At 51.6% G+C, this 24,641-nt stretch overlaps 1 protein-coding gene, 1 long non-coding RNA gene and 1 pseudogene across 8 annotated transcripts in view; 2 read left to right on the plus strand and 1 right to left on the minus strand.

The window, feature by feature from the left end:
* Positions 1-1,539, minus strand: part of LOC114674999 (uncharacterized) — a 35,379-nt gene extending 33,840 nt beyond the window's left edge. The window contains exon 1 of the long non-coding RNA XR_013412870.1: positions 1,423-1,539. This is a non-coding gene — a long non-coding RNA (uncharacterized LOC114674999). The remainder of the gene's footprint in view (positions 1-1,422) is intronic.
* On the plus strand, positions 1,002-9,947 carry DUSP9 (dual specificity phosphatase 9). 7 transcript variants are annotated; one of them, XM_077987527.1, is made up of 6 exons: positions 3,297-3,733; positions 4,312-4,492; positions 6,050-6,264; positions 6,508-6,915; positions 7,875-8,330; positions 8,599-9,947. In XM_077987527.1, exons 4-6 carry the CDS (start codon positions 6,543-6,545, stop codon positions 8,922-8,924), a joined length of 1,155 nt encoding a protein of 384 aa, XP_077843653.1. In that variant the 5' UTR covers positions 3,297-3,733; positions 4,312-4,492; positions 6,050-6,264; positions 6,508-6,542; the 3' UTR covers positions 8,925-9,947.
* A 9,005-nt stretch (positions 9,948-18,952) lies between these two features.
* Positions 18,953-24,262, plus strand: LOC698182 (large ribosomal subunit protein eL20 pseudogene; annotated as a pseudogene).
* Positions 24,263-24,641: the final 379 nt, after the last annotated feature.

Below are 24,641 nucleotides of genomic sequence, written 5' to 3' on the forward strand. Positions count from 1 at the left end.
GCGCTCCCTGGGCGGAGAAGACGGCCCTTGATGCTCACAGCCTCCTGCCGAGTCTCAGGCAATCCCCCACTGAAGGCACGAGGCCAGGCTGGCCTGGAAGCCCCAGGAAGGCCAGGTGCACATCCCCGCGGGCTGCCCTTTGCCTCCCCTCCCCACGCAACCTTCTGCACTCACACTTGCTCAGGCTCTAGGCTTCTGAACTCAGCCAGACCAAGCCACATCCTACTCTGCCACTACACTATTGTGCCACCACCAGGGAGCCACGGCCTCAGTTTCCCTGGCTGTAGCATGGGGACAAACTCCTTAGACTTCCAGAACTGCTGTAAGGATAAAATGAGGTCCTCGATGGGCAATGCGTGTGACCTTTGGTACAGAGGAGAAAGCTAACGGGACCTAGTGACAACAGCCTCTCCCTACTCGCTCCCAGCCCCTCCCCCACCCAAACGTCCTGGCTCCACCTCTTCCAGGCACTGAGGCTCAAATGCTATTACTATTAGCCAGAATCTGACACATGAGAATGAGAGGAGACACTGCAGGGGGACCTGGGGTGGGGGGTGGAATTGGCAGCGCTGTCAGCCGGATTTTATACCCTCTCCACTGTGGGAGCAGGAGGTGGCTCTGGGGGACCAAGCTGTGCCCGGTCCTCAATGGGCCCCTTCGCTGGGGTGCCAGTGCAGATTCTGCGCTGTAACTGTCCCCCTAGCCCAGGTCCAGCTTAGTTCAGGGCCCCCAACCCCACTCCCGCGCCCCAAGCTCGGGAGCCCCCACTCAGTAGCGCCACTGGGGACCGGGGAGCGCAGGGCGCGTCGGACAGGACTGGCCTAGAGGGCAGAGGCTTGCAGGTGGGAGGAAGGCGGGCGGGGGCGTGGGAGGTGGAGGGAGACGCCGGGCAGGCTGCGGCCCCTCCCCGCTCCCTCCCTGCGCGCCGCCAGCTACAGTGCCCCTCCTGGGCAGGGGGCGGAGAAGACGGCTACGGGAGGAGAGGAGGCGGCGGCAGAGGCGGAGGAGGCAGCGGCGGCGGAGGCGGGATTTGGAGTTTCCCTCCGCAGCGGCGGCGGCTGCCCCTCCGCTCCAGGCGAGGCCGCCACCCAGGGTTCCGGTGGCGTTAGGCGGCAGCAGTGGCGCTTCCCGCCGCCCGAGCTTCGGAAACTTCCCGGCCGCGACGCAGGGAACCGGCGCGGAGAACCGAGCAGAGCGGAGGTGAGTGGAGCACGCGGCGCCCAGGGGACCCCCACCCCACCCCCACCCCACCCGGCCTGACTGCCCCCGCCCCGACGTGCGCTCCTCCATCCTGCAGCCCCAAAGTCCTGACAACGCACACCCCACGAAGCCGGCGCACGCGCCCCCACGAGACCCATTCGGTGCTGCCGCCGCACACCCCCGCACCCCGCCTGTGCACCTCCCGTGTCCCCTGTCACTTACACCGGCTGCACACTCGCTCGCGTACAAACCTCGCACCACAGACCCGGGTTCCTGTAGTGCACACACTAGCAGCCCCTGCCCCACCACTCACCACTGTCCCCAACTCATGCCAACCCACCGAGACCCTGCCACGCCCCAATACACACCCAGGCGCACACGCACGCTTCCAACACATCTCTGCGATACCTGCACTAACATAGCTCCCCCTACCATGCCCCCACCACCTCGAACTCCCCATCTGCCCATTACAGACACCCCACCCACGTTCCCAGCCCACAGACACTGCAGTCCACCCACCCCGGAGCAAGGTCCCATCAGAAACCCATATCCCAGTGGCTGACACTCCCCACGTCCCAAGCACACACCTCCAGCATCTCCAAGGCGCACTCTCATCCACCCCAGCAAGCGCGCACACCTGCTGGATTCACGCTCTCCAGCACCCTGCCCCGCCCCCATCACAAATAGCCTTCGACACCCCCCAGCACATCTCTGAGTCCCTCCCTTCCTCCCCCCCCCAACACCTGGCACGCGGGCTCTAGAGGCTGCAGCATTTGGTGGCATCCCTGCCAGGCACCTCTGGCTCTCCTTCGGCAGCGGCTCAGCAGCCTTGGGCCCCCCAGGTGCCTCCCTAGACAGACCTTGAGACTCCCCAGCGACTGGTTTGGCCTCTTCCCTAAGAGATAAAGAAGGCACTTTGGGGTCCAAGGTAGGGTACTTAGATGTGGAAGCAAGGGGCCCCGGGGAGGGGCGGGGAGGAGGCGGAGAGAGCCCGGCGCTGAAATGGAGGCGGCCCAGGTGGGACCAAAAGGACGCCAGCTGCCCGGCAAGCACGTAGTAGGTGGGTTCCATGGGGGCTGGCGTCCGCGCGCGCTGTCTGGGTGCCTGCCTGCGTGTGTGTTACGGGGAGGGCTGTGTGTGCACGTGTGCTTGTGCGTGTCGGGGTGGGGGAGGAGTGTGTGATCCGCAGAAGGAAAAGCAGGAGCAGCTCCCTCAGGCAACAATTGGTTTCATTCATTCATGCCTTCTTTGTTAACGAGCATTTCTTCCGCGAGCGCCGGGCGCGTGCCAGGCCCTGCACTGGGGGCTGGGGCCAGCTTGGGGCCGGGCACACACCCGTTCCTGCCTTGGAGGAACTCCCAGTCCCGCGAGGAGACCGACCAGGAAAAGCAGAAAGCCATCCCCAGCAGAAAGTGGATTTGATGGAAAAGACACTGGATTTGGCAGGCACGCTGTCGCTGGGACTTGTGCTCTTGGCCATGTGACCCGGCCGCGACAGCCGAAATCCTGTCACTCGGCCCGGCGGGAACGATGCATTTCGTGGGGGAAGGCGGCGCGGCGCCGCTCTCGGGAGGCTCCCGGGACCAGAGGGCGCACGCGGCGCGCGCGAGGCCTGCAGGCGGCGGCGTCCCCTCGGCCTCCAGGGGGCGCTGGCCCGGCCCGGCGGAGGCCCAGGGCGCCCGGCGGGGGCGGGGGCGGGGGCGGGGGCGGGGGCGGCAGGCGCAGCGCCCACCCTGCGGCGAGCAGCGAGCGCGCGGCCTGGCTCCGCCAGCCGGAGGGGGCCAGGCGAGGCCCGGGCGCGCGGCGCGGCCTCCCCCAGCACAGCGCACCCGCGAGCGGCTGTGGGCGGGTCGGAGCCCAGAGCCGGCGCTGCAGGGGGCTTGAGTTGGGACGGCCCGCCTAGGGTCGCCGGTGAGAGGGGCGTTAGGGGGTTGGCTGCGCTCAGCCCTGCAGTGCGGAGGTGGCAACAGGTTCCCATTTGTCCTGTTGCTGGCGCTGCGGGCGCTGTGGGCCCCAAGCACTGAGCTCTGACTTTGGAAATTGAGCCCCTAGTGGCCTCCTCCCAAATGCTTTCTCCCGGCGGGAGGGCTTGCCAGCAGGACTCCGCAGTTGGGTGCAGGGGAGTCCCTCGCCAGGCGTCAGGAGACGTGGACCCTTGGATCCTAGGCTTCCCCTTCCTTCACCATTGCGGAGGTTGCCTGTCCCCGTCCTCATCCCAGCCCAGCTCTCACCTCCAGGGATCCCTCTCCAGAGAGCACGTCTGAGCACCTCAGGAGCTCCTTCTCCAGCCAAACTGAGCCCCCACAGCAGGGCGGGCGGGGGAAGTGGCTGTCCAGCTCCCTGCTGGTCATAGCCCTGTGCCACCCCCACTATCCACAACCAGACTGGCACATGGCAGAACCTCCGTGGTGCCTTCAACCCCTGCCCACTCTTAGCTCCCACCCACAGCTGCAGTGGGCCTGGAGGCAGCCCCCAGGCTGGGTGCCGGTGACCACCTCCGCCACTGTGGAGCTAGGCTGTGAGACAGGAGAAGGTAGAAGACAGAAGACAAAGTCCCTGCCCCAGGAACACACTGAGAAAGGGGGAAAGTGACCACACTAGGGAGCACAGAGGAGGGAGACTACTGGCTCTGAGTTGGGAAGGCTGCCTGGAGGAGAGGGCCTGAAGAATGAGCAGAATCTCAGAATCTGGGCAGGGGGCATGGGAGGGAGGCCTGGGCTGGGGCCCATGCCCACTGGGCAAGAGAAGGAAGGACACAGTCCAGTTGCCCAAGGTCCTTAGATGCAGGAATTAGGACTCATGTTAGATACAGGGACATGGGGGTGTGGCCAGACAGCAGCCCAGTGCCAGGGTCCTGGGAGTCCCCAGTTAGCAGCCCACTGCCTGAAAGGGAGGAAGAGGGGCAAACTGGAAGCCCCTTAGAGGTGACCCACCTAGCTTTCCATCACCTGCCCTCTTACCTAACCATGACCTTAGACATTTTCTCCTCTAACTCCATGGCTCCTGAGAGGAGTCTTTGGACTCATAGTTTGCTTTGCATTTTCCACTCGTTAGAAAAATGTTTTGTGGTGCCCATCTTTGTGTGCATAACTTTGCTTTCTTTTACTTTAGTTCCTTAGATTCCCAAAAGTGGTCAGAGGGTTGGGATTCTTTCCTAGCTCTTGATATTGCCAGATTAATTTCCAAAAGGGCCGTACCAATATATAACCCTGCAACAGTTGAACAGCACGCTGATTTCACAGCAATCTTGCCAGCACTGCGTGTTCTCAAAAATGAGAACATTTCTAACGCGGTAGGTGGGAAGTGTTACCTCCTTGGTCGTTGTTACTTGTTTATTGGAGTTGCTTTCCTTCTACGCCTGAAGTTGAACCTTCCCCCAAATATTTGTTAGGCCACCACATTCCCTCCTTCCTGCAGTATGCAGTGTTTTCAGGTTCTTTGCCCATTTATCTACAGGGGTCTTAACCTTTTGGTTGGGTATGAGCTTTATCTTATCTATTGTACATTTTCCTTCAACACTGTTATTTGCTTTTGTTGGGCTTTAAGCAGAGAAGGGACTTTTAGCCAGATCAGCATTGTGGACACCTCCCCCTGACCCTGGTCTCCTGCCTCAGTGCTCACCACACCTGAGACCTTGTCCAGTGCTCTTGCTGCCTGTGGATCTGTCCCTCCTGTTGTGCCCATAGAGGAAAGGATGGAGGCCGCCAGCCTTGGTTGAGTGAATGGCATTCTGACATTGGGCAGGGCTGGGCAGGGCAGGGTGGAGGGCAGGTCGTTGCAGGCCCAGAGGCAGGGAGACTGTTGTGCAAGACATTACAGTGACCTGGCCTAAAGCTGATGAATTTGAGCCCTTGGCTAGGGCAGGGGACAGGAGAGAGAGGCGTGTATGTGAGAGATATTTAGGTAGAAACTACTTCTCTCCACTTTGATCAGCCGAAGCGGGGTTAAGGGAAGGAGGCAGAGTGGGGAGACAGGGGTGACTCTTAGGATCAGTAATGTGATAAGACCAGAATGCCCCAGTTTAGGGCTGGGAACTCAGGGCTCCTGGATGCTTTTGGCCTGTCCTGTGCGAGTGAAGCAGGCTGGGGTTGGGAGGTATTCAGGAGCTGCTCCTGCCTGCCTTGCCCTGCAGCAGAGCTCTGGGACAAAGCTGCACTAGTTTCTGGTCCTGCTTCCTCCTCCCCTCCGTGATTTCGGTGGCATCCCATGTTTGGCCAAGCTGGTAGCTATGAGCCCATTACAGAGATGCGGCCACTGAGATCCAGGAAGGGGAGAAGATGGTCCAGTATCACCTAGTGAGTTGGGTTGGAGGCAGCTTCCGCGGCAGAGGGGCTGGGCTCTGGTCCCCACCCCTCCCCCTGCCTCCCGAGGCCAGGCTGGCGCCGGCCAGGGGAGCCGCAGCTGGTCCCCTGCTGGGCCCCTGACCTGCCCTTGGCCTCTGCCCCGACCCCGTCCCGCCTCGGTGGAAGCCCCAGCTCAGCCGACTCGCAGGTCCCACCCGACTGCTTCGGCTAGCACCCGTTGGCTCACCGGCCCCCCGGGCCCGCCCCCGGAGCCCCGCCCCGGCCCGCCCCTCGGAGTTGTAACTCCACGTCCGAAGGCAGTTTCCAAAGTGGAGGCTGGGTCCGGCTGCCAGGAAGCGGCCAGTGCGCGGGCTGCGCGGGGCTCGGCTTCCACGTGCAAGCCTGTACCGCCACCCCGCCTTCTCCTGGCGGCCAGGCCTGGGGACTCCCTGCCCCGGGACGGCGCCCCGCGTTCCGCAGTGGCAGTGACCGTGGCCAGAACGTCCACGCGCGGTCGTCCACCTCCGGATTTCGCTCCAGGTCTCTCTCCTTTTGTTCTCTCCTAGGGGTGGGGGAGATGGGGGACCGGGGGCCAGGTCACCTCTGAGAGGACTCGCTGAGGCCCAGAACCTCGGCGCCTCCTCTGTTCTCCTGGCCCACCTGGCCGTGGGGGAGATCTAGGCCTCGAACTGGCACCCCTCACACGCACACCCCCAACCAGAGTCGGAAGCTCGAACTTGGGGAGCATTCGCGAGAAGGCCGAGAGAGGAGCAGAAAGGCGGTATGGAGGGAGGCGGCTGCGGCCTCAGGGGTGAGCCTCGAAGGGGCAGTTAGTCGCTCAGCCCTCTTCTCGAGGACCCTTCCCCGGGCCAAGCTGCTGCCTGGGGGTTTTCTTGGGGCGCCTTGTTGGGAGTCCTCACGGTGGGGGACCCTGGGCTCCCGCCTTCAGGACGCAGGGCGAGCTTCAAGTCTGAGCCCCCTCGGCCCTCCGGGAGCTCACACTGTGCCTTCTCTCTCTCCGCAGCGCCCGTGGCCCGGCGTGTAGGGAGCCGATCGCCCATGGAGGGTCTGGGCCGCTCGTGCCTGTGGCTGCGCCGGGAGCTGTCGCCCCCGCGACCGCGGCTCCTGCTCCTGGACTGCCGTAGCCGCGAGCTGTACGAGTCGGCGCGCATCGGTGGGGCGCTGAGCGTGGCACTGCCGGCGCTGCTGCTGCGCCGCCTGCGAAGGGGCAGCCTGTCGGTGCGCGCGCTCCTGCCCGGGCCGCCGCTGCAGCCGCCCCCACCTGCCCCGGTGCTCCTGTACGACCAGGGTGGGGGCCGGCGCCGGCGCGGGGAGGCAGAGGCCGAGGCCGAGGAGTGGGAGGCCGAGTCGGTGCTGGGCACCCTGCTGCAGAAGCTGCGAGAGGAAGGCTACCTGGCCTACTACCTTCAGGGTAGGTGCCGCGGGGCCCTCCTTCCAGGGCGTTTGGGATTCATTTGACCTTAGGCCAGCCCCACTTCTTTTTTTCCAAAGCGAGTTGAGGCCCCCCTCCTCTGATGACCTGCCAGGCTGCTTTGAGAGGAGGGAAGCCTGAGTGTGACCGTGGGCAAGTTCTTTACCCTCGGCAGCCCAGTCTCTGAGCCTGGAAAATGGGGAGAATTGGCCTGACCTGAGCTAGTTCTCAGGATGCTCAAGAGCGAAGTAGAAAGTGTGGGCTCCCCAGGGTCTCGGCAAGGGTATCGCCACCTCTCCCACCTGCTCAGCAAATGAGCAAGGGAGGCAGGGGTCAGACAGCATTGGTGCAATCACGGCTCACTGAAGCCTCCTGGGCTCAAGCGATCCTCCCACCTTAGCCTCCTGAACAGCATATAAAGTGTCAGGTTTCCAGGCCGGGGAAATAGTATCTGTAAATAGAGATGCTGGCTTCTTGAGACTTTAGAACCATTCTGGTGGAATGTCACATTCTCCCCCAAGTTCCCCACATCTTGGGGTCCCACTTCATCCCTGAGGGTCAGGACATGCCCAGGCAGAGAACTTCCTTTTCTTTAACTGATGGCCACAGTCCTCCCTAAGGCTGGCAGTATATCTCAGCTCTGTTGAGCCCTCACACCTGCCTCAGCTTGACCCTAGGGGTGTAAGATCCTCTCCGGTGGTTCAGCGTGAGCCCAGCTTCTTGCAGCCCCAGCAGCTGCAGTGGGCACTTGCTGTCCAGAGCAGTGGCCGAGAGTGCTGAGTGAGGGTGGCTAGGGCTCCACGTGGCACCAGGACACACCAAGCTGCTGGGTTTTGTGTTCCTTTTAGGAACATTTGCAAACCCTCCAAGTTGTCTAGGGTCAGCTCCCCAGCCCCAGACAGAGGTACTTGGCTGCCCAGGAGGCCAGGTCAGCAGGCCCCATGCCCTCTCCCCCACAGGTGGCTTCAGCAGATTCCAGGCCGAGTGCCCTCACCTGTGTGAGACCAGCCTTAGTGGCCGTGCCGGCTCCAGCATGGCCCCGGTGCCCAGTCCGGTGCCTGTAGTGGGGTTGGGCAGTCTGTGCCTGGGCTCCGACTGCTCTGATGCGGAATCCGAGGCTGACCGCGACTCCATGAGCTGTGGCCTGGATTCGGAGGGTGCCACACCCCCGCCAGTGGGGCTGCGGGCATCCTTCCCTGTCCAGATCCTGCCCAACCTCTATCTGGGCAGTGCCCGGGATTCCGCCAACTTGGAGAGCCTGGCCAAACTGGGCATCCGCTACATCCTCAATGTCACCCCCAACCTCCCAAACTTCTTCGAGAAGAATGGCGACTTTCACTACAAGCAGATCCCCATCTCCGACCACTGGAGCCAGAACCTGTCGCAGTTCTTCCCGGAGGCTATTGAGTTCATCGGTGAGTCCGCCCCACCCGCCCTCCCCAAGACCTGCTCTGGCCTCCCCCTTGTGAGCACTCCTCCCAAGCCCAGCTGCCATTCCCAGAGCCAAAAGCCAGGGTGGCACTTCTAGGGGACAGGCAGAGCTAGGGCGGCCCCCAGAGGCCACCAGCGAAAACTCCAGGCCGTGGCCATCTGGCTCAGGGGGCAGGGCGGGGTCTTCGGAAGGCCTCGGCCTCACACACGCTTGCCCTCGGGGTCTCCCGGGCCCTGTCCTGCCCCATCTAGATGAGGCCTTGTCCCAGAACTGCGGGGTGCTCGTCCACTGCCTGGCGGGGGTCAGCCGTTCTGTCACCGTCACTGTGGCCTACCTCATGCAGAAGCTCCACCTCTCTCTCAACGATGCCTATGACCTGGTCAAGAGAAAGAAGTCTAACATCTCCCCCAACTTCAACTTCATGGGGCAGTTGCTGGACTTTGAGCGCAGCCTGCGGCTGGAGGAGCGCCGCTCACAGGAGCAGGGCAGTGGGGGGCAGGCATCCATGGCCTCTGACCCGCCCTCCTTCTTCACCACCCCCACCAGTGATGGCGCCTTCGAGCTGGCCCCTACCTAGGGCCCAGTGGCCGGCGGGCCGGCCCCTGCCCCACCCCCACCCACGGGTGTCCCTGCCCACTCGTGCGGCAAGGGAGGGGAGGGCGGGAGGGCTCGGCCTGAGCAGGGTGCTGGGGGGAGAGCGCAATACCTCACGCGGGCTGGCGTCCTAATCAACGTGCCTACGGCAGGGCTGCTCTAAGCCTGCCTCTTCTGCGACTGTTACTTTTTGCTTTGCGGGATGGGGGTGGGGGTTCCCTCTCCAGGTGGTTGTCCAGGCCCCGGCCCCGGCCCTGGGTGCTCGGCCAGCTCGGCTGGGCCCTGCACCTCCCTGCGCTTCCTCCTTCAGGAAGGGTGTGTCTCACCTTGTTGCCACAGGGACTGGCTCCCAGTCCCTCCCCTGTCCCCAAATGGTTGCTTGGGGGAGAGGAGTTTGCCATCACTGGTGTTGTCACCTCCCTGTTTCTCCACCAAGGGCTTGGGCCTCTCGGGGCTGGGGCCTCCCAGGGAATGGGGACCCAGAGGTGCAGTGGCTGCCTGCATCCATGGCCTAGGAGCGACTGGGCAGGTTCCCGGCCACACATCTGGTGGGCTTTTTTTTTTCCCTCTTCCCCCAGATGTCTTGACGGGATCACTGGGGCTCTTTGTGAGTGAGGGTGGTCAAACTGCTGCCGGAGGAGATGGGGTCTCAGAGCGAGAGCTGGGGAGGGGGAGGGGAAGAAGAAGGCCTCACTTTTGCTGCTGCGGGGCCCACACAGCCGCTGCTACTTTGGGGGCTGGGGAAGGGGCCAAGCTGCAGACACACACAGTCATTCATTTCTGCCCACACCCCTGTGGGTGGCGGGTGTGCGTGTGTGTGCGCGCGTGTCGGCACTCACACACACATGCTAGCCCACTGATTCACCCAGCCCAGGGCTGGCAGTCTTTGCGGCACGGGGCCATCTCACCCTGGAGCCTGGAGAGGAGCTATGCTTATTTGTTTTTGTAATCCATATCACAGTTGCTTTCTTTAATTATTCCTTCTGAATAAACAGTTTATTTAAGATACTGAGTAGAGAGGCAAGCTACCTCCTGAGCACCTTGGAGGGTTTGGGGGAAGGTGGGGAAGGAGGCCCTCTTGGTCTCTCTGGACTGCCCATGGTGGAAAGGGGGGTGTGTCGGGCTGGCCAGGGACTCAAGCACCACCCCACTCCCCGCCCCATGTTATCATTTCCCATATTGTGCTTACACTGCCCGCTGGCCCAAGCTCTGAGTTGCACATTCATTCACCTCCATTTGAACCCCTAGTCTGTGCCACACACTGTCGGGGGACTGGGTTGCAGCAGTGAGCTCTGCCTGCTCAGAGCAGACTTTCTAGTGGGGGAAGAAATGATACATGCAACAGTCACAGCACTGCAGTTATGCCATAGATGTCCACTGCCATGGACAGAGCAGAAAAGCGAGGACCCAGCACTCACAAGTGATCCCTGAGACACCGGCCAAGTCAGCCCGGAGCCCTGCCTGGAACCTGAGGGCTGCCACGGCTGGGTGGCATCCTGAGAGTGACAGGGAGGGGTGTGGGCAGACTGGCACATGTGAGTGTTGTGGTTCTCTGGCTGTGGAATTTGGGCTGCAAAGCCCAGGCTGGGGACTAGAAGAACCCCATGGAGAACATGGAGACCAACAGGCCACCTAAAGGGACAGAGGTGAACTGCACCTCTCCTCATCTTGGGACACTGCCAATGCCTTCTCCACACCGTAGCTTCCGGGGTCTATAACCATGCTACACCATGGAGATGTAGCAGAGGGAAAGGGCAACTGGAGGGTGGCGGGGAGCAAGCGCAGCCCGAGAAAGCTGCGGAGACTTTGGGAGCAATGTGGCCCAGAACCCACAAGATGTTGGGGGCAATCTAAAGGCATTTGTGTGAATGGCTGAGCTAGTAGGAAAGGAAGAGCAAGGTGATGAGGTGAGAAATGATGCGAATCCTCTGGGCCAGTGGAGTAAGCCACCCTGGGGCTAGCCCAGGAGCCAGGACCCTCCATGGGAACGCAACCCCACCAACACCTTGATTTCAGTCCACTGAAATCTATTTTGGATGGCTGATCTTCTGAAATGGAAGATATGAAATCTGTGTTACTGTAAGCCACCAACTCTGTGGTAATTTATTACAGCAGCCACAGAAAACTACTAGAACAGGTGACCTAGGAAGATACATCCCAAAGAAAGAAGAGGGTGTGTGCTGATCTTGACCTTGGATCTGGGGGGAAGTGGAATAAAAGGAAAATGTTCCCCCTCCCCTGAGAGCTTATAGCCACAAGCTGAACTGTTCTTTTAGAGTGGTCTCAGCATAGAGTAGTGGACACTCCAGAATCTCTCTCGGAGGCACTTAGAAACAGTGATTCAGCCAGGCACCGTGGCTCACACCCATAATCCCAGTACTTTGGGAGGCCAAAGCAGGAGGATCACCTGAGGTCAGGAGTTCAATACCAGCCCGGCCAACATGGGGAAACCCTGTCTCTACTGAAAATACAAAAAAAAAAAAAAAACAAAACTGAGCTGGGCATGGTGGCACGTGCCTGTCCAAGCTACTTGGGAAGTTGAGGCACGAGAATCACTTGAACCCGGGAGGCAGAGGTTACAGTGAGCTGGGACTGCGCCACTGCACTCCAGCCTGGGTAACAGAGTGAGAGAATGATGAGAGAGTGAGAGTGAGGCCCTGTCTCAAAACAAAGAAACAAAACAAAACAAAAACAGTGATCTGGCTGCTGGAGAAGGCTCCTGGATTTGTCTCGAAGCTGTATTTGACTATCTTACATACAGTTTTACTTAGATTGTGACAGCCCAATAAAAAATAGCAGTTTAAAACATTAATAAAATACATTTTTAAAGTTTTTTATTTTAGAAACAAGGTCTCAATATAGAACTTAAATAGGCCAGGTGCAATGCCTCAGCCTCCCAAAGTGCTGAGATTACAGGCATGAGCCACCACACCTGGCCTATTTAAGTTTTAAATGAAATGGTTCAGAAGTCACATTGCTCCAGAGTGACCAGCAGAAGCAAGCACAAATCCTCTGTGGAGGGAGGGATGTCCTTTAAACACAGGCCTCAAAGTACTCCTATAGAAAATTCCAAAATACGTAATTTTTTTAAATCCTAAAATGTACAAGGAAACAAGCCACCATGAGTTATAGAAACATTTAACATGTGAATTCAAGTATCAGTCCTGCAAAGATAGCAGCTTTTGAAATCATATGACAAAGGCTATAAGTATAATTAATATGCTTAAAGAAATAAAAGGAAGTATTGAAACTGTAACAAAAAAGCAAGAGAATATAAAATGACTAGATACACTTGAAAGAAAACCAAAAAGAGCTCCTAGAAATGAAAAATATGACAATCGAAATTGGACATTTAAAGTTTAAACAGCATATTAAACATAGCTGAAGAAAGAAATAGTGAACTGGAAGATGGATTTAAGGAAATTACCCAGAATGCAGCACAGAGAGACAATAAGATAGACAGGTCACACATATATTTAGTTGGATTTCTAGAAGACAAAAAGGAGAATAGGGAATATAAAATATTTTAATAAACAATGCCTGAGAATTTTCCGAAACTGATGAAAGACACTGTGGAAGAGACTACTAAGTGTCCCCCAGTATCCATTCTCTGCTTCTCCTTTTTAGAAGTAAAATGTCCAAAGGTTAATAGTGTATATGGCTTCACAGCTAGAAACTTTATTTCCCATCCTCCCTTGCAGCTAATTGTGGCCATGTTTTTGCATATTGTCTCCTATTTCCATTACAGCCCTTAGCATTTTAATCATAGTTATTTTAAACTTCTGGTCTGATCGTTCCAACACCCCTGTCATAGCTGAGCCTGCTTCTGGTACTGGCTCTATCTTTTTGAACTGTGTTTTTTGGCCTTTAGCATGCTTTGTCTTTTTCTTTTTTTCTTTTTTTTTTTTTTTTGGTCAAAACCTGGACATGTACTGGGTAAAAGGACCTGCTACGAATAGGCCGTATCGATATAGCAGACTGTGGAGGGAGGAAAAGCGTTCAGTCCTGTGATTAGGTTTCTGTCTTTGGGCGTGCCTGTGCCTCTGGACTGTGAATTTCACCAGTGCTTCTCAGATTGTGCCCTGCTTAGATGGGCCAGAATGGCTACAAAAGACTGAGTTGGGTATTTTGCTTCCCTCAGTTCAGTTAGGCTCAGGCAAAACCCTAATAGGTTGGGCCTGGTAAGGGTTACTCTTGAGGGCAGGCCTAGTTAAGAACAGAATGCCCTGGGCCTCTTTCAAAATGACCACTTTCCCCTCCCCTTGCCAGAAGTATGATGAGATTTTTCTCCTGAACCAGGAGGTCGAGGCTGCAGTGAGCCATGATTGTGCCAGCAGTATGATCGGTGGAAATGACTTCTTGGAAGCAGGTTGGCAGGGAAGATTTTTTCCATTTAAAAATATATATTCTACTTAAAAATGTTAAGTCTGGTTTCCTAGGGGCTACCCTGTATCTGCCTAGCTTGGTGGTCAGCCAATGATTGGACAGAAGCTGTGCTCAAACATCTCAAGCCAGTAAGGCTTGTGTCCTCTGTAGATGGGTCTGGGTGTGGGTAGGGGAGCTTATTCAATGTTCAGGCTACTTTCAGGTCTTCTGGGCTTTCCTTTCCACCGGGCCCTCTCACATCTTTTATATACACGTGCATAGTCCCAGGGCAGTCCAGGAGAACGTGAGTAGTGTGGGACCCTCCAGTCTCTGGTCGGCTAGAAATATACTGCCACAAGCACATCCATAGCCTCAGTTGAGTAGAGCTGATCTGTTTGCCCTTCCCAGCCCACCCACCTCCAAGAAGTCACTTCCACCGATGACACCACTGGGCACAGGTGTTGCCCACCAATCCAAATGAGCGAGCGCCCTTCAAGCCTACGGGGAGAAGCTGCTGGGCTTCATGGCCTTCCCTGCCTTGGCGCAGCCTTCATGCCCAGCAAGCCAGGAGGGATGGGAGCAGCCCTGGGCCAGAATGCCATAGACTCCCGCTGTTCTTACTCAAAATCCAGCCGCTTGGATTATGAGACATCTTCGTTGGCTTCCAGATCAAAAAGCTTGTTTTTGTCAATTTGGTCCAGCTTTATGGTTACTTTCTTGGGGAGGTTGTTTGCTGATATCCACATTTGGCCACAGCTGGAGGTCCTGCCCTTTCTTTTTCTTTTCTTCTCTCTCTCTCTATTTTTTTTTTTTTTTTTTCAGACAGGGTCTCACTCAGTCAACCCAGGCTGGAGTACAGTGGCAAAATCACAGCTCACAACAGCCTCAACCTCCCGGTTCAAGTGATCCTCCTGCCTCAGTCTCCCAAGTAGTTGGGACCACAGGTTCGCACCACCACGCCCAACTAATTTTTTTTTATTTTTTTGTGGAGATGGGGGTCTCACTATGTTGCCTAAACTGGTCTCAAACTCCTGGGCTCAAGTGATCTTCCCCCCTTGGCCTCCCCAAGTGCTGGGATTTCAGGCATGAGCCACCACTGTGCCCAGCCAGTCCTGCCCTTTCAGCCTTTTTCAGCCCTGTTCTTTTAGATGTATCTCTTACAAACAGCTTATAGCTGGATTTTTTTTTAATCCTAACTGGATAATTTAATCTATTTATTTTGCTTAATGCTTTTTGGATCTATTTTTAACATATTATGTTATACTTTCTACTTATTCCAATGTTTCCGTTTCTTTTTTTTTTTTTTTTTTTTTGGGACGGAGTCTCGCTCTGTCACCCAGGCTGGAGTGGAGTGGCCGGATCTCAGCTCACTGCAAGCTCTGCCTCCCGGGTTCATGCCATTCTCCTGCCTCAGCCTCCCGAGTAGCTGGGACTACAGGCGCCCGCCACCACGCCCGGCTAATTTTTTTGCATTTTTAGTAGAGACGGGGTTTCACCATATTAGTCAGAATAGTCTCGATCTCCTGACTTCATGATCAGCCCGCCTCGGCCTCCCAAAGTGCTGGGATTACAGGCATGAGCCACCAGGCCCGGCCTATTTCCATTTCTTTATTTCCCTTACTTGACCTTTATTTGATTAACTGATATTTTCCTTCATTATCTGCTATTTTCTTCTACTAGTTTGGAAGTAGTACATCCTATTTATATTCTAGTTACTCTAAAAAAGTTAACATGCATATTTGTCTTAACAAAACGTAAAGTCACTCAATATCAATACGGCCATGAGGAAATAAGAGGGTCCAGAATTACCGTCTCACCATAAACAGCTAGAAACTGGGCAAAATATATGAAAATCCATTGTTTTCAGATGGGGGACAGCAATCAGTGAAGGACTGTGGTCCCTGAGAGAAAGGAGACAGACTAGGAGAGCTCTACGTCCCGGCTTTCTGACTCAGGTAGAAGAGACATAAAAATGTGGCCCATATGGATTGCTTTAGCCCAGGAGTTCAAGACCACTCTGGAAAGTATGGCAAAACCCCATCTCTACAAAAAACACAAAAAATTAGCCAGGTGTGGTGGTGCACACGTATAGTCCCAGCTACTCGGGAGGCTGCATCAGGAGGATTGCTTATTGCTTGAGCTCAGGAGGTGGAGGTTGTAGTGAGCCGTGATCACACTAGTGCACTCCAGCCTGGGTGACAGAGACTCCATCTCAAAAAAAAAAAAAAAAAGGATCCCATAATGAGAAGAAAAATCCGCCAATGAAAACAGACCCAGAGGAGTTTCAGTTTCTGGTCCAACATGTAAGAAGCCCAGAAGTCATCAGTGTCTCCTAACAACAAGTACAAGCGGAACAGACTTAAAACTGAACACATATTTTGATATATGTAATTGGAGGCTCTGAGGAAGAGGAGAAAGAGAAAGTGGCAGAATAAATATTTGAATAAATAATGGCTAAACACCAACGTTTGGTGAAAAGCATTAATCGGATACAAGAAGTTAGATTAACCCCAAGTAAGATAAACACAAAGAGAGCCACTCATAGACATTTCGTGGTTGAATTATTGAAAGCCAAAGACAGACAATTTTGAAAGTATTATAGCAGAAGAAATAAATGACCCACATAAAAGGGAACCGCAATAAAATTAACATCTGACTTATCATCAGGAACAATGGAGGCCAGAAGGGAGTGGAATGACAAACTGAAAGCATCGAAAAAAAAAATACTATCAACTAAAAAAAAAAAATTTGTTTTGAGACAGTCTCAGTCTGTCACCCAGGCTGGAGTGCAGTGGTGTGATCTCAGCTCATCGCAGCCTCAACCTCCTGGGCTCAAATGATCTGCCTGCCTCAGCCTCCCAAAGTGCTGAGATTACAGGTGTGAACTACTGCAAACAGCCCTCAAATTTTATATCTAGCAAAACTATACTTTAAAAATTGAAGGTTTAGCTGGGTGTGTTGGCTCACGCCTGTAATCTCGACACTTTAGGAGGCCAAGGCAGGCGGATCACCTGAGGTCAACAGTTTGAGACCAACCTGACCAACATGGTGAAACCCCATCTCTACTAAAAATACAATAATTAGCCAGACGTGGTGGCATGCACCTGTAATCCCAGCTACTCGGGACACTGAGGCACAAGAATCGCTTGAACCTGGGAGGCAGAGGTTGCAGTGAGCTGAGATCACGCCACTGCACTCCAGCCTGGGCAACAGAGAGAGACTCCATCTCAAAAAAAAAAAAAAAAATTGAAGGTTTAAAAAAAGACATTCCCAGATAAACAAAGGCTGACGTAGTTCATTGCTAGCATGCCTCATTACAAGAAATACTCAAGGAAGTCCTTCAGGCTGAAAGGAAATGACACCAGTTAGTAACTGGAATTCAAAGTAAGAAATGGAAAGCAGAAAAAATGGTTTAAAAGTGAGCTAATATAAAAGCCACTCAACATATTTTTATTCATTTACTTTCTTTTAAAAACGTAAGATTGCATTTAAAAAAGGTATTACACTGTATTTCAGGGTTTATAACCTATATAGATGTAATATACATGGCATTACTAGCTCAAAAGAAGTGGGAAAGAATGTAGCCATACTGGGGCAAAGTCTCCATATTTCACCAAAATTAAGTGAGTAGTCACCTGAGGTGGATTGTGATTAGTTAAGACTCATAATGTAATTGCTAGAGAAAACCCTAAGAAAATAACTCAAACTTGGAGTGAATGAATGCCTATTTATGTCTAAATTTCTGCTTCAATGTAATTAAAAATCAACAGAGGAAAATTGGCCAGCGCAGTGGCTCACATCTATAATCCCAGCACTTTGTGAGGCCGAGGTGGGTGGATCACTTGAGGTCAGAAGTTCGAGACCAGCCTGGCCAACATGGGGAAATCCCGTCTCTACTAAAAATACAAAATAAAATTCAAATATAACATATGGACATTTCAATGCTCTATTTTCAATAGTTGATAGGACTACACAGAACATCAGCAAGGATATATAAAATCTGAACAATACTATCAACAAATTTGACCTAACTGATACCTATAGAACACACCATTCAACAATTGCCAAGTACACATTTTTTTCAAGTGCACATGAAACATTCTCCAGGATAGACCATAACCTAGGTCATAAAACAAGTCTCAATATATTTAAAGGAATTTAAATAATATAAAATATGTTCTCTGACCGCAAGAGAATTAAATTATAAATCCAAAAAGATAGAAACCTAGGAAGTCCAAAATACTTGGAAATTATGCAACACTCTTCTAAATAACTGGCAAGTCAAAGAAAAAACAAAGGAAATTAGAAAAGCCTGAAGAGAATGAAAATGAAAACACAACATATCAAAATCTATGGACTGCAGCTAAAGCAGTACTCAGAGGGAAACTTACAGCTTTAAAGGCCTACACCAGCAAAAAAAGAAAGATCTCAAATTAATAACCTTGCATCTACCTTGACAAACTAGAAAAAGAAGAGCATACTAAATCCAAAGCAAGCAGAAGGAAGGAAATAAAGATTAGCACAGAAACTAATGGAATTGAAAACAGGAAAACAATAGAGAAAAATCAATGAAAACAAAAGTCAGCTCTTTGAAAAATCAGCAAAATTGATCTTGGCTAGAGTGACCAAAAAGAAAAGAGAATCAAATTACCAAGATCAAGAAGAGAAAAGGGGGACCGGGCGCGGTGGCTCACGCCTGTAATCCCAGCACTTTGGGAGGCCGAGGCGGGCGGATCACAAGGTCAGGAGATCGAGACCACGGTGAAACCCCGTTTCTACTAAAAATACAAAAAAATTAGCCGGGCGCGGTGGCGGGCGCCTGTAGTCCCAGCTACTCAGGAGGCTGAGGCAGGAGAATGGCGTGAACCCGGGAGGCGGAGCTTGCAGTGAGCCGAGATTGCGCCACTGCACTCCAGCCTGGGCGACAGAGCGAGACTCTGTCTCAAAAAAAAAAAAAAAAAAAAAAAGAAGAGAAAAGGGGGGCATTACTACTGACCTATAGAAATTTAAAGGATTATAAGAGAATGCTTTGATGACTTCATGCCAAAAAAATTGGACAACTCAGATGAAATGGAGAAATTCCTAGAAAGACACATGACCAAAACTGACTTTAAAATAAATTAAAAATCTGAATAGACTTATACCAAGCAAATAAATTGAATTAGTAATTGAAAATATTCCCACAAAGAAAATCCAAGCCCAGATGGCTTCACTGGTGAATTCTATCAAATAACTGAAGAATGATGAACGCCAATCCTTCACAGACTCTCAGAAAATAGAGGAGTAGGAACACTTCCTATCTCATCCTATCAGCCCAGTATTACCCTCATACCAAGGATATCACAAGGAAACAACTACATCTCAATATGCTTCATGAACTCCTGGATGCAAAAATCTTTAACACAATATTTAAAAACTAAATCTAGCAGCACATAAGGATTAGACACCATCATCAAGTGGGATTTATACCAAGAATACAAGCTTGATTTAACATCTGAAACTCAGTGTAACACACTACATTAACAGAAAAAGGACAAAAACCACATGATCCTCTCAATAGGTGCATAAAAAGATTCGACAGAATCTAACATCCATTCATGACTTGAAACAGTCCTTTTGCGGGTGGCGGCGAGCGCAGAGGACGCCATGAAGGTCCCGAGCGCACTACAAGAGTACAAGGTGGTGGGTCGCTGCCTGCCCACCCCCAAATGCCACACACCGCCTCTTTACCGCATGCGAATCTTTGCGCCTAATCATGTCGTTGCCGAGTCCCCCTTCCGGCACTTCGTATCTCAGTTAAAGATTAAGATTAAGAAGTCTTCAGGGGAGATTGTCTACTGTGGGCAGGTGTTTGAGAAGCGCCCCCTGCGGGTGAAGAACTTCGGCATCTGGCTGCGCTATGACTCCCGGAGCGGCACCCACAACATGTACCGGGAATACCGGGACCTGACCACCGCGGGGCTGTCACCCAGTGCTACTGAGACATGGGCGCCCGGCATGGCGCCCGGGTCCACTCCATCCAGATCATGAAGGTGAGGGAGATCGCAGCCAGCAAGTGCCGCTGGTCGGCCATCAAGCAGTTTCACGACTCCAAGATCAAGTTCCCGCTGCCCCACCGGGTCCTGCGCCGTCAGCACAAATCACGCCTCATCACCAAGAGGCCCAACACCTTCTTCTGGGCGCAGGGGCCTCGCCCGGGTGTGCCCCAAATAAACTCAGGAAAGCCCAGTGAAAAAACAAAACAAAACAAAACAAAACAAAAAACAAAACAAAACAAAAAAAAACACCTTTCTACAAACTAGGAACAGGAACAGAATGGAAGTTACTCATGACAAAGGGCATCTACGAAAAATCCACAGCTAACATGACACTTAATGATGAAAGACTAAACGTTTTCCCTCTAAGATTAGGAACAAGGAAAGGATTCTTTTACCACTTGTATTTAATGTAGTATTGGAGGTTCTTGGTAGTGCAATAAGCAGGAGAAACAAAAAGAAAAAAGAGAGAAAAGGAAGGGAACAAGGAAATAAGCATCCCAATTAGAAAGGAATAAGTAAAATTCTCTTTACTTGCAGATGACACGTGCTGTGTGTAGAAAATCACAAAGAATCCACACAAATAAAACCTATTAGAACTAATAAAAAGGGCCAGGCATGGTGGCTTATGCCTATAATCCCAGTGCTTTGGGAGGCTGAGGCAGGAGGATTACTTGAGCCCAGGAGTTCAACACCAGCGTGTGCAGCATAGTGAGACTCCATCTCTAAAAATAAAATAAAATAAAGTAAATTAGAACCTAACATGGTGGCCTGCTCCTGTAGTCCCAGCTACTCTGGAGGCTGAGAAGGGAGGATTTGCTTGAGCCCAGGAGTTCAAGACCGCAGTGAGCTGTGATTGCACCACTGCACTCCGGCCTCTAGCCTGGGTGACAGAGCAAGACCCTGGTCCCCCGTCAAAAGAGAGAGATAGAGCGAGAACTAATAAAAAGTTTAGGAAGGCCACAGAATACAAGATCAATATATTTTTAAAAATCAATGGTTATTTCTATACACTTTTAATGAACAATTCAAAAATGAAATTATGAAAACAATTCTGTGTACAAGAGCATACAAAGAATAAAATCCACAAATAAATTTAACAACAAAAGAAGTGCGAAATGTATACACTGAAAACTGTAAAAGATCATTTAAAAAATTAAAGAACAAAATAAGTGGAATGATATTCTGTGTTCATGGATTGGAAAACAATATTGTTTTAACATAGCAACACTCTCTGGCTGGGCACGGTGGCTCACGCCTGTAACCCCAGCACTTTGGGAGGCTGAGACGGGCAAATCACCTGAGGTCAGAAGTTCGAGACCAGCCTGGCCAACATGGTGAAACCTTGTCTCTACTAAAAATACAAAAAAATTAGCCAGCCATGGTGGCAGGCATCTGCAATCCCAGCTACTTGGGAGACTGAGACAGGAGAATCATTTGAACCTGGGAGGCGAAGGTTGCAGTGAGCCAAGATCGTGCCATTGCACTCCAGCCTGGGTGACAACAGTGAAACTCTGTCTCAAAAAAAAAAAACAAAACAAAAAACAAACAAACAAAAAAACCCATGTGCCTCAAAAGACACTATCAAAGAGTGAAAAGATAATCCACAGAATGGGAGAAAATATTTACAAATCATATATCTGATAAGGATCTAATATCCAGAATACATAAAGAACCCTTACAGCTCATCAATAAAAAGATAAATTATCCAATTAAAAAATGAACAGAAGTTTTGAATGAACATTTTTCCAAATAAGATATACAAATGACTAATAAGTACATGAAAAGATGCTCAATATCATTGGTCATTAGAGCAATACAAATCAAAACCACAATGAGATACCATTTCACACACACTAGGATGGCTATTTTAAAAATCACGCACAATAACAAGTGTTGACAAGGATGGAGAGAAATTTGAACCACATGCATTGCTGGTGGGAATGTAAAATGGTGCTGTTGCTTTGGAAAATGGCTTGGCATTTCCTTCAAAAGTTAAACATGGAGTTATCATATGGCCCAACAATAGTACTCCTAGGTGTATACTCAAGACAATTGAAAATACACATCCACACAAAAACTTGCACACAATTGTTCATAGCACTATTATTCACAATAGCTAAAAGTGGAAACAACCCAAATGTCCATCAATGATTAATAAAATGTGGTCTATCCATACAGTAAAATATTCTTCAGCTGTAAAAAAGAATGAAGTACTGATCCATGCTACAATATGGATGAACACTGAAAACATCATAGTAAGGGTAAGCCAGACACAAAAGTCCACGTATGGTATGATTTCATTAATTTGAAATATTGAAACAAGCAAATCCACAGATAGAAAGTCAATTAGTGGTTGCCAAACACTGGGGGGGGGGTTGTAAATAGGGAGCTACTGCAAATGCATACAAGGTTTCCTTTCGGGGTGATGAAAATGTTCTGGAATTAGATAGTGGTGATGGTGGCAAAACACTGTAAATACACTAAAAACTGCTGAATTGTACATTTTACAGGGTGAATTTTATGGTACGTGAATTGTACCTCAATAAAAAACAAATTTTTAATTTGAACGGAAAAGGATTGAAAAAAATATACCAGTCAAATGTTAACCAAAAAAAGTTATAGTTGCTATGTTAATATCAGACCAAGTAGACTAGAAGGGAAAATCATTGCTAGTATTAATGTATATCACTATATTTTGATCAAATATTCAACTTACCTAAAATACATACCAATTCTAAACTCATATATACTGAATAACATAACTTATAAATACATAAAGCAATAATTGAAAGAACTACAAGGAGAAACTGGCAAAAAGCAGTTGAGCCTCTACTCAGGGCATCATGTGAGGAAAGACTTGGCTCCCTGGGGTGAGGGAAACTATGGAAATCTCCATGGGGTGTGAGGGAGGAGCTCTGGAGAGATGGGCATGAGCTTTTGTTTTTTCAAAGACCAGCGTGATAGTAAGCCTGGGCTTTTTCTATTTCTCAAAAGGGGGCAGATAATAGGGTTGAAAAATACTGAAAAATTCTCTTAAAGCAAAAATCAGATCCTGTCACTTGTTCTGTTTAAAACGTCAGTGGCTCCCAGTGCCCTCTTGAGAAAGTTCACTTTCCAGGCTGATCTCTACCCACCTCCTCTCACAACCTCTCTCAACCAGACGGGATTCTTTGTTATTTCTGAAACATTCCATACTTCTTATCTTGCCCACCTCGTGTTGGGCTGGTGATAGGGATCCCTGAATGAAGCTGGGGTGGGGTGGAGAACATGGTCACCACATGCCCAGACAGTGCCTGGCAGAAAGAAACATGTGGCTTATAGTGCCAACTCGGCCACCACCTGGCCAGGGGGCCTGACTTGGTCACTTCATCTCTTCAACAGACCTGCTGCTCTCCTGGGTTCCCTGGCAGCATCCTCAACTCCCTCACAACTCCCCCCCTCCCACTCCCATTGACTCCATGACCAAGCTCCATCCTTCCAGTAGCCCCACGTCTCTTGCCTTGTCCTATACATGGTTCAGGCTTGTCTCCCAGCCACCAGCCCTGCCCTGCCCCACTTCCAGGCCGTTGCTCACACCGAACTCCAAAGGGATCTTTGTAGGGCCCAGCTCCCATGCCCCATTTCCACCACTGTGAAAAGACCTCCCTGGTTCCCACTTAACAGGACATAAAATTGAGGCACAGAGGACCTTAAAGGCAACACAAGCCAGGTGGCATGGTGGCTCACAGCTGTAGTCCTAGCTACTCGGGAGGTTGAGAATCACTTGAACCCAGGAGTTCTGGGCTGTAGTGTGCTATGTCCATCAGGTGTCCATACTAAGTTCAGCATCAATATTCTGGGAGCAGAGGACCACTAGGTTGCCTATGGAGGGGTGAACCACCCCAGGTCGGAAACAGCGTAGGTCAAAACTCGTGTGCTGATCAGTAGTAGCATCACACTTGTGAAGTGAATAGCCACTGCACTCCATCCTGGGCAACATAGTGAGACTCCATCTCATAAAAAAAAGTAAAAAATAAAAAAATTTTTTTTAAAAAGGCAACACAAACCATGTGCAAGACCCAAACTCAAATCCAGCGTGGGGTCCCCCAGCCCAGGGTTCTCTTTCCTTCAGACACACAGAGTTTGCATTCACAAAGAGAAGTGGGAAACAAATGCCGCCTTGTTTTCTTCAATTCCCCACACAATTATGTCCCAAGCAAGACCTCGCTTGCATGGATGCAAGCAAGAGGATGCAGTGGGAGAGCATGGGTTCAAATCTTCACTCTGCCACAGGCTGTGTAACTTTGGCTCACTTAGCCTCTCTATGCCTCAGTTTCTCCATATGTGAAGTGGGGATGATGACCATGATAGCAGCTATCTCACAGGTGAGGTTCAAGTTAATACATAGGAAGCTTTTCAATAAAGAGTCGTTACTAGCTTTTTTTTTTTTCTTTTTTTTTTTTTTTTTTTTTTGTAGAGACAGGTTCTCTCCATCTTACCCAGGCTAGTCTCAAACTCCTGGGCTCGAGGGATCAGTGTTCTTTTTATTACAAGGAATAAACCTTCCAGAACTACTAGATACAATGCTAGACACATATTTGCAAAGAGAAGGGTGAAAAGTAAGTCTACTTTCATACCCCTCAGGCAACTCGAACTCACCACATCCAGAATCAATCTCATCACTCCTCCCCCAAAGTGATGCTCATTGAACTCTTCTTGATGAATGTTCTGCTGCCAGAACCATGACCTACCGGGATCCTCTCGCTTCATTCCCTACCTGCAACCCATCACAAGACCTGTCCACGTGACTCCCAAAGAGCTCCTAGGACCACCTCCGTGTCTCCCTGTCCCTAGGGTGGACCCACAGGTTGAGCTTCCCTTGAAACTCTGCTACCTACAGGTTTGCTTCAAGATGGAGCACGTGACCCACCCCGTGTGACCCAGAACAGCAGAGACAGCTTCCTTTTGTGATGCCCACCAGGGTTCCCCCGACCCTCGATTCTGGTCTGGTTCCAGACACTCCAATTCCCAGCAGCCAGCCCCAGCTCAGCACCTAACCCACACTGGACAAGAATGCTCTCTGGCTAAAAACCCCTTCGATGGCTCCCCACTGCTCCTAGACTACAGCTCCAGCTCCTTCCCCTGCCAGGATTGGTCTGGCCCATTCCTCTTGCTGCCAGCCTCAGCAACGGCCCTGAGCCTGAGAAGCCCTCACAGGGTCCAGCGCAGCTCCCTTGCCATCACTTCACACACACACCACTTTTGCCTTTGGCTAAACCAGTCCTTTCTCTCTCCTTGGCTGCCATCCCACTGCCTAA

This window comes from Macaca mulatta, chromosome X (assembly GCF_049350105.2).
Source record: "Macaca mulatta isolate MMU2019108-1 chromosome X, T2T-MMU8v2.0, whole genome shotgun sequence".
Classification (NCBI taxonomy): Eukaryota; Metazoa; Chordata; class Mammalia; order Primates; family Cercopithecidae; genus Macaca; species Macaca mulatta.

Bases quoted from the DNA above. Each gene is read 5' to 3' on its own strand.
- DUSP9 (XM_077987523.1), top strand. From the start codon at position 2,203: ATGGAGGCGGCCCAGGTGGGACCAAAAGGACGCCAGCTGCCCGGCAAG. The intron at 2,261-6,507 runs GTGGGTTCCATG...CTCTCTCCGCAG, and splicing joins GCCCGGCAAGCACGTAGTAG to CGCCCGTGGCCCGGCGTGTA. The intron at 8,331-8,598 runs GTGAGTCCGCCC...TGCCCCATCTAG, and splicing joins GGAGGCTATTGAGTTCATCG to ATGAGGCCTTGTCCCAGAAC.